This window comes from Pteronotus mesoamericanus, unplaced genomic scaffold (assembly GCF_021234165.1).
Source record: "Pteronotus mesoamericanus isolate MK-2021 breed Mesoamerican mustached bat unplaced genomic scaffold, CSHL_Meso_final scaffold_54, whole genome shotgun sequence".
Taxonomy (NCBI): Eukaryota; Metazoa; Chordata; class Mammalia; order Chiroptera; family Mormoopidae; genus Pteronotus; species Pteronotus mesoamericanus.
Genome location: NW_026555321.1, coordinates 65,780,912 through 65,790,436, shown reverse-complemented (window position 1 = coordinate 65,790,436; position 9,525 = coordinate 65,780,912). Strand labels below are relative to the sequence as shown.

Genomic DNA, 9,525 nt, shown 5'->3' with positions numbered 1-9,525 from the left:
GAATAAAATGCATTATAAAAGTAAAAAAGTAAATTCTAAATACAAAATAATAGTGGCTTACCTAATTAACAAAAGTTTTTCTTTACTCATCCCAAACATTAATACAATCTTATGAAAGACCAGATTTTGAGAGTATGGTTTACTTTAAAACAGACATATAGTGTTATAATATCTGGAATTTAGCATAGATCATCATGTTTTATTAGATTAAAAATTATATTAACTTAAATGATTGTTCTTTTTAAACCTAAAATAATATTTTGAAAGATACAAGTAGACCAGTGTGTTATGTTCTTTCTGTCTCCCAGGCTAGTAAACACATTTCTGGTACTCTTTGTGGAAAATATTCTGAGACAGCACATACCTGGGGCATTTTGATATAGCCTTTCAAAATTTTTGGTATTTTAATAAAAAGCAGTCTCCTTTTTAGATCAAAGGTGAAAAGCAGCCATTGGATCTGATAACCTATGTGAGTAGAATTTTAAATAATGACATCTTAATACATTCATCAAGATACTAACACACTTTTAGATAGTGAAGAAAAAAAAATGGAGCTTATTATTTTATTTCCCCAGCAAGTTCCCCTCAGTTTTTAGAGAGTATATGGAGTTCAATACACCAACTAGGACCTCAAAATGCTAGCATGATTACAATGCTTACTAAGAGCAATACGCAAAACAGTAGAAATAGAAAATGAATAACTTCATACTATAAAAATGAAACAAGGCACTTTTGACAACTGTACACAGAACAGAAATGAACACTTTTTCATAAAGCTGACACAGACCCCAGGAGACTTTTGGAAAAGGTGAAGTACTGAAGGCCCTAACTCTACTCACTAAAGAAATTCACCAATTCAACTTGGCACAAAAGAGTTTAATTACCATAAAGTGCATCACTTGGCTAAATATATTAAACAGAAAATCGCCAAGAATAGAATATAGTAACATATTTACACATGTAGACATGCAATGCCAGGAGTCAACATAGTTAGGAACTTTGTAGTATATATATGGCTTTTTATTTGTATTTTTTTGAATAACTCCTTATTTGCTTAGAATCCATAACATATTTTCAAAAGAGTATGCCTTGATTAGCAAAAAGAGGTAGTGTTCTCAAAGAGGCAAACTCAATGATTCTATAGATAGAGATTTAAGATAAAAATTATGTGAAAAATAAACAAGAATAACAATAAACCGGGACACTTAGAGTAGTTTGATATTAATTAATTAACTTTCAAAATCAAGGCTATTTTAGCACTTTAGCTATATTATTACAGCTCTTTCAAATAGTTTTCCTTTGGTACTAGAAAGTTTTCTATTTTTAAATAGTAACATTCTAAATAAGCAGTTTTTAGAGATGGTAAACATTTCAATATTTAAAACTTAGTTCTTTACCAACTAAATCTTGTCAGAGATACAAAGAAGTATATCTCAACCAGACAGCAAGCAACATGCAATAAATGTCAATTTGACTAATGCAACTGGTAATATAAACACACATTGGTGGTTTGGAGCAATATACAGACAAAAAACCAAAATAATTTATGCACAGTGTTGAAGAATGTAGGTCTTGATAACAGAATTCTAACTAGATTTTTTTTTAGTGTATTAAATCCAAAGGTGGAATAAAAGACAATTTAAAGCATTGGTGAATATATTTTTTATCCCCATAATTTAAAAAACTTTTGTTTATGTAAACCTTATACATTTGTGTTCTTGCTATTTTCAATAAACGTTCTGTCTAACGCTGCTGAGACGTAGAAAGAGAGGGAACGGCTATGACTGATTAGTCTTCTTCAGCATTATAAGCCACTTCTGCTACTTCTACCTCTGACACAGAATTTTCAGGTTCACTAAAACTTAAGCATGACTTGTCATCAGCTCTGCAAAGAAAGAGAAACACGTCACTGTCAAGGCCGGATGCATGCTATTACCTTTAAAAATCTTTTATGTAAAGAATATTTAAATATTTAATGAAAAAATTATAATTTTTTTTTACTTGTCACTGCCTTTTGGAGATATATGTTTAATTCTATCAGCTCTCCCAACAACCACTATATCAATAAAAATCTAGTTTGTCCTTATAAACATGAAATATGTTGTCATAATTATAGCTTAACAATCACTGCTAAAGTATTAATAATTAGCTTGGATTTATATACAATAAAAATTCTATGGGCTTTTAAAAATACTATTTGCCTCATTCCTATCCCATAGGCAGGGTAGTGGCCATTATAGTGTCCCACATTTTGAAAGGAAAGAGTGACATTGTGGGAGACTGATCTATCAAGATTTACAAAATTAATTAACTGATTTACAGCCCAGTTAATTCAAACATAGCTTCAAATTAAGTATTTTTATTAAAAAACTTAGAGCCTGCCTGCCAAAGACTGTTAGGACAGCCTAGAATACCTACAGTCTTTCTCTGTGCGCTCAGCAGATTCATGATACTACAATAAATGAGTGAGTAAAAGATACCCTATGAGTATTATAACAATTTCCCTCCAATTATTCAGATGATTAGGCTATAATAAACTAAACTTGATATACCTGGATTCTTCATCCAAGACTTCTTGATCAACTTGAAGTACAGGGGAGTCCACCTTTGGAATCTGTTCACGTTCTATACTCGACAAATGCAGTGACTTCTCAGGTTCTAAACACAATACTCTGCAAGTAAATTACAACAAGTTATTTTCCTATCAAATATCTTCTTGGTAAAATTATGTATATTTGTTGTGAATATATGTAGCTTTTGTTGTCTTCAGCTGTTAAGTCTTAATGTAGTCATATGGCTAATTACTGACTGTGAGTAAACAGATATATTATTATTTATGATTAATTTAAAATGATTTCAGCATCAGTTCAGTGCATGCTGATGAGAAAGCAAACTAAAACGTTTGTGTGTGAAAATTTGGCATAGATGCCTAGGAACAAAGATGTCCTTTAAATAGGTTAAAATGAATAATGTTTATCTTGTTGAACAGCTAGAGGCTTATTATCCTGAAGTTTCCCATCCTTCAAATGTTCAGTCTCCTAAATAAAAATTGAAAAACAATTTTCTCTATCTACAAGGAACGACATGAAAAGTCCATGACTTTTAAAATTAGAAATTTCTCTTTAATCAGATTTATAAAGGGTATTTATCCCAGAGTATTGAGAATTGAGACTAGAAATGCAGGTATCAAAACACACCTGATCCTGTTCTCTAGCATCTCTATATGCAGTTGCTTCTCACTGAGCAGTTTCTTCAGTGATTCCACCTCTTTTTGTTTTTCAAGTAATTCTTTCTGAAAACGGTAGTTTGTCTCCTCTAAAGTTTCACAGAAAGCCTTAAAAACAGACAGACAAAAATTTTATGCAGAAAAAGAATAAAATTAATTATGTATACAGAATCTTTTATTACGAAGGAGTCAAGGAGCACAGACAATCAAGATAATACCTTTGCAACCTAGACAATTTGTTCTGTACCTTTTTTGGTTTCTAATGTCTTACAAGTTGTCTTCACCTACCATCAGTGTGTCTGAGGTAAATGTGGTGTATCCCTCCAGGGTAGAATGAAAAATTACTAAAAGCCACTATGTGAAGTTATATTCTCCTTAGTCTATTTCTACTCAGTCCAAAATAATTACATTTAAAAAAAACTGAGGTAATTGATCCCATTTGTATTAGCTCAGTGATAGTAAACAGAAATAGAAAATAGTAAATCCAAAAGAACATACAAATGAATAAAAGATTTCACCTAGGATGTGACATATAAATATATAAAAATCAATAATAAAAGCGTAATAAATTAGAATGTAATAAAAATATCAATTATGATGATAAATCCCATAGCTTTCCTTAAAAGGTTAAGGAGAAAATTTAAAACTTTACTGAAGGACCTTAAGTAAAGAGCTAAGTAAGCAAAGATTTCATAAAGATTCATTACTGTAAAGAAGTGCTCTTCAAAATTAATGAAGGAGGAAATTATAATTCCTCCAAAAATGTCAATAGGATTTTCCATAAAACTCACAAGTTAATTAAATAATCCATATGGAAAAGTATAGGAACAACTTAAAAAAGAAGAGAGCAAGGAACACGTACATTGCCAGACACAAATATTATAATACCAAGTATAATAATTAACAAAGTATAAAATCAACAAATAGAGAGAGAATCTCACGTCATAATCAATGGTCAAACCTGAAAGCTTTTCCCTTAAGATCAGTAACAATATAGGTGTGTCTGCTTTCACCATTCTTATTTAACATAGTTCTCAAAGTTCTAGTGATCAGCAAGAAAAAGAATAGAAGGCATTCTGTTGGAAAGGAAGAAGTAAAATTGTCCTTATTTGCAGACGACATAATAGTCTACACAGGAAACTCTAGCAGGGGTGTCTAACCTGTGGCCCCACGCAGGCTGCATACAGCCTAGGATGGCTGTGAATGCAGACCAACACAAAACTATAAATTTTTAAATAGGTTAAAACATTATGAGATATTTTTGTGATTATGTGTTGCAATGTATTTAATGTGTGGCCTAAGAACCCTTCTCTTCCAGTGTGGTGCACAGATGCCGAAAGGTTGGACACCCCTGCTATAGTCTCCACCAAAAAACTACTTGACCTAGTAAGTGAATCTGGCACAATAGTGGGATACAAAGTCCATATCCAGAAATAATGGAATTTCTGTACAACAACAATGAACTATCAGAAAGAGAAACTAGGGAAAAAATTCCATTTACTACAGTACCAAGAAAAATAAAGTACCTAGAAATAAATTTAACAAAGGAGATTAAAGACCTGTACTTGGAAAACTATAGAACACTGAAGAAAGAAATTGGGAAGATACAAATAAATGGAAGCATAAACTGTGTTCATGGATAGGAAGAATTAACTTCATAAAAATGTCCATAACACTCAAAGCAATCCACAGATTCAATGCAATTCTTATTAAAATACCAATGGCATACTTCACAGGTTTATAACAAATATTTCAAAAATTTATATGGAACAAAAAAGATCCCAAATAGTCTCAGTAATCTTGAGAAAGAAGAACATAGCTGGAGAGATTAAAATAACTGATGTCAAACTATACTATAAGGCCACTGTAATTAGAACAGTCTGGTACTAGCCTAAGAACAGACACATAAATCAATGGACTGAATAGAGAGCCCAGAAATAAACCCATGTCCTTATGGTCAACTAATATTTGACAAAGGGGGCAGAAACATAAAATGGAGTAAAAATAGCCTCTTCAACAAATGGTATTGGGAGAACTGGACTAGGACATGAGAAAAATGAAACTAGACCATCAGCTTACACCGCACACCGTACAACACTCAAAATAGATAAAAGACTTAAATATAAGTTGTGATACCATAAAAGTCCTAGAGGAAAACACAGGCAGTAAAATTTCAGGTATCTTGCATAGCAGTACTTTTGCAGATATTTCCTAGGGCAAGGCAAATAAAGGAAAAAATAAACAAATGGGACTACATCTAATTTAAAAGCTTCTGGAGAGCTAAAGAAAACATTATCAAAATAAAAAGGGAACCGACTGTATGGGAGAACATATTAACCAAAGGTACACTGGGCAAAGGTTTAATCTCCAAAATATATAAAGAGGTCATATGACTCAACACCACAAAGACATTTAATCCAATTAAAATATGGGCAAAGGACCTGAAAAGATACTTCTCCAAGGAGGACATACGGATGGCCTAGAGACATATGAAAGGATGCTCAGCATCACTAGCCATCAGAGTTGCAAATTAAAACCACAATGATATACCATCTCACACATGCTAAAATGGCTATCATTAATAAATCAACAAACACCTTGAGATAGAGAAATAATAAAAACATTTTAGCTTTGATATAAATCATACATTACCATTTTTTGAAGTACTCTGACTTCAAAAAATCCCAATAAACTTGCCAAAGTATTCTTCAGCAGGAAAAAAAACCCCCAACAAACAAGTGCTGGTGAGGATGTGGAGAACAGGGAGCTCTAGTGCACTATTGATGGGAATGCAGACTGGTGCAGCCACTGTGGAAAACAGTATGGAATATACTTAAAAAACTAAAAATGGAACTGCCTTTTGATCCAGCAATTCCACTGCTGGGAATATATCCCAACAATCCTGATATATCTCTCCACTGAATGTTTGTGCCTCCTTTGTCAAATATTAGTTGACCCTAGAGACACGGGTTTATTTCTGGGCTCTATTCTGTTCCATTGATCTGTGTGTCTGTTTTTAAAAGAACTTATGCACCCCTATGTTCATAGCAGTTCTATTTACAATAGCCAATTTTTGGAAACAGCCTAAGTGCCCATCAATAGATGACTGGATTAAAAAATTGTAGTACATTTACATAATTAAATACTACACAGCAGAAAGAAGGAACTGCTACCTTTTAAGACAGCATGTTTGGAACTGGAAACTATTATGCTAAGTGCAATAAGCTAGTCAGTGAAAGACAAATACCATATGATCTCACTTATAAAAGGAATCTAATGAACAAAATAAACTAAAGAGCAAAACACAACAAGAGATATGGAATCATGAACAGACTGACAGTGGCCAGAGGAGAAAAGGGAGAGGTAGATGGTGTACATAAGGGGAATGGATTAGTCAAAGAACATATACGAATGACCCATGGACATGGACAACAGTGTGGGGAATGACTGTTGGAGCGAGGATTGGGAGGGGTGGAGGAGGGCAAAGGGTGGAAAATTGGGCCAATTGTAATAGAAAAAGCAGTAATGAAAAAAATAGAGAATCTTAATAAGAAAACAATGAATGACAAAAAAAGAAAAATGAAATTCTGTATTTGAAAAGTACAATTAAAATGAAAAATTAACAAGAGGGGTTCAACAGCAGACTGCGATGTCAGAAAAATGATTTGGTGAGCTTGAAGACAGGTCCATACAGACTCTCTCCAACTTGGAAAAAAGAGGAAAAAAAAAAAGACTGAAGAAAAATGAATAGCACTGAAGAAACACATCATACAATGTAAAGTATATGAACATATAGGTAATAGAAATCCTACAAAAAGAAGTATGAAACAAAAAAAAAACTGAAAAAGTATTTTAATAGATAATGGTCAACACATTCCCGGATGTGCCAAATCTAAGCTCAATGATCTAAAGTTTGATAAACACAAAGAGATCTATAAAGTCCGTTCAAAAAGTATCTAGACATGTACTATGAAAAAGACATTTATTGAAGAAGATACAAGATACAATAAATATTGTACACAAGACAATGATGCCTCCATCCCCTTCAAGGTAGGCAACTTAGGGCCTCACACAGTTCTCCCAATTGCTATCAGCTACCCTGTCATATTTTTCTGAATCCATCCACAGTCTGAAATCTCTCCCCTTTCCAAGGTAATTTTCATTTTGGGAAAAGCCAGAAGTCGCAGGGTGCCAAATCTGGGCTGCAGGGGGGCTGAGTCACCTGAGTGATTTGACGTTTCACCAAAAAACTGTGCAAGAGACGTGATGCGTGAGTGGGCACATTGTTGTGATGAAGCTGCCAATCACCAGTTGTCCATAGCTGCTGCGGCCTTCTGAATCATCTGTCTAGTTTCCACGGAGGAGTGTTGAAACTTAATGCAAAATTTGATGGAGATTCATTGCTTTACCTGCTCAGTGATTTTGAATGTGATGGACAATCAGTACACATGCTCACTCAGCGGCGTCTAATACCCTCTGATTAGTACAGTGAAGTCATCACTGTTCACGCATGTGCATTCCCGTTCACTTGCCTTGACTGCCAGGTTATATAATGTCATGCAAACCATTCTTGTTATTTTAACAATGGCTGGATTTTTTTCTGGACAGACCTCATATGTATTTATTTCCTTTAAAAACAGTCTAACTGTGAATGACACATGACACTATTTAGTATGTGCACTACTACTACTTTTTTTGATTTTTATAACTTTTTTCTTTTAAAAAATCATCCATGAAAATCTCAGGTTTCTACACTTCTCCTTTCTTTAGGGGGAATAATGCAAGTATATGACCTCAAACACAGATAAAGTTAATATGCCTCTCCAGTATGTCCTCATTATCAGTTGAAGGCTTTGTGCTTCCAATTTCACAACTCAAACTTCTGGTTTCCTTTTCTGAGCTCACTGCATGAATTAAACTTAAGCTCTTCCTCCATGAAGATGCGGAAAGTACATTCAATGGCAGCTGTTGGCTATGGGCAAGCTTTTGGGTACTTGCCTTCCAATATCCCTTTAGCCCGATCCCAAAGTCACTGCAGGGACCCAGAGATAGCATGGGATTATTCTGAGAAGCATAACACAGGACTTCTATGCATGTAGTTTAACTACCATGAAGGATCCAAAACTGGAGGCTGTAGATCCCCTGCAAGGAGCCCATGCCTCATCACACAGCCCAGACTCTGTGCACTGACCTTTCTGGTGCTGAGTTTCCACTTTTGCAAAAAAGGATAATAAAGTAACCAGTACATGAGGTCACTGATTATTAATGTGTACCTCCATCTTTAAAGTACCAAGGGCATAATGACTCACCATGTACGTGGGAACAATAATATAATTAAAGGCAGACTTCTCACCAGAAACAATGGAATCCAGAAGACAATCAAATGACACAAAATAATGTAAGAAAAAATCTGTTAACTAAGCTATGCTTTAAAAATGAACATGCTAAGCCCTGGCCACTAAGGCTTGGTTGGAGCATCATCCTGTGCACCGAATGGTTATGGGTTTGATTCCTGGTCAGGGCACATACCCAGGTTGTGGATTTGAACCAAAGTCAGGGAGTCTATGAGGGTTAACTAATTGATGTTTCTCTCTCACATCAATATATATTTCCCCTCTCTCCCTCCTCCCTTCCTCTCTCCCTAAAAGCAATGAAAAAATGTCCTCAGGTGAGGCTAAAAAAACAACAACTTCTCAGAAAACCAAAGACTGAGAATTTGCTGCCTGAGAAACCTGCCTTACAAAAGATACTACATAAAGGCTTTGAAGCTGAAAGGATGTGATATTAGATGGTAACACCAATCCACAGAAGAAAATAGTAAATATATGAATAAATATAGAAGAGTATATGAAATATTTTTTCTCATTCCTCTAAAGTTGTTTAAAAGACAAAGGATTGTAGGAAGAAATAATTACTACACTGTATTGTTATATTTATAACATATATAGATATAAAATATATAATAACAACAACATGGAGAGGGGGGAGAGGATATATTGGAGCCAAGTGTGTGATTCACTGGAATGAAGTTTGATTCTGAAGTAGTGTTAAGATGCACGCTATAATACTTTGAGCAACCACTAAAAAATAACTAAGAAAAAATTTCTACAGAAGAATCAAAATATTATACTTATTTAGTTCACACAACGTTATTAGGCAGTTGAGCAGAAAGAAGACCCCAAAAGATGAGAGAGATGGAAAACAAATAGCAAAGTGGCAGATGTAAAAAACAGATATGTCAGACTTAATAAAAGATCAGCAACCAACTATATGCTATGTACAATATACAGACTCTAGAT

General features: G+C 34.1%; 1 protein-coding gene across 1 annotated transcript in view; it reads right to left on the bottom strand.

Annotated features, from left to right (window-relative positions):
• The window catches only part of SNX16 (sorting nexin 16), a 35,222-nt gene continuing 25,697 nt past the window's right edge, over window positions 1–9,525 (bottom strand). Inside the window, exons 6-8 of the mRNA XM_054595725.1 lie at window positions 3,198–3,334; window positions 2,553–2,672; window positions 1–1,885 (exon numbers count right to left, since the gene is read on the bottom strand). Of these exons, the coding sequence (XP_054451700.1) occupies window positions 1,789–1,885; window positions 2,553–2,672; window positions 3,198–3,334 (354 nt within the window). The 3' untranslated portion in view covers window positions 1–1,788. The remainder of the gene's footprint in view (window positions 1,886–2,552; window positions 2,673–3,197; window positions 3,335–9,525) is intronic.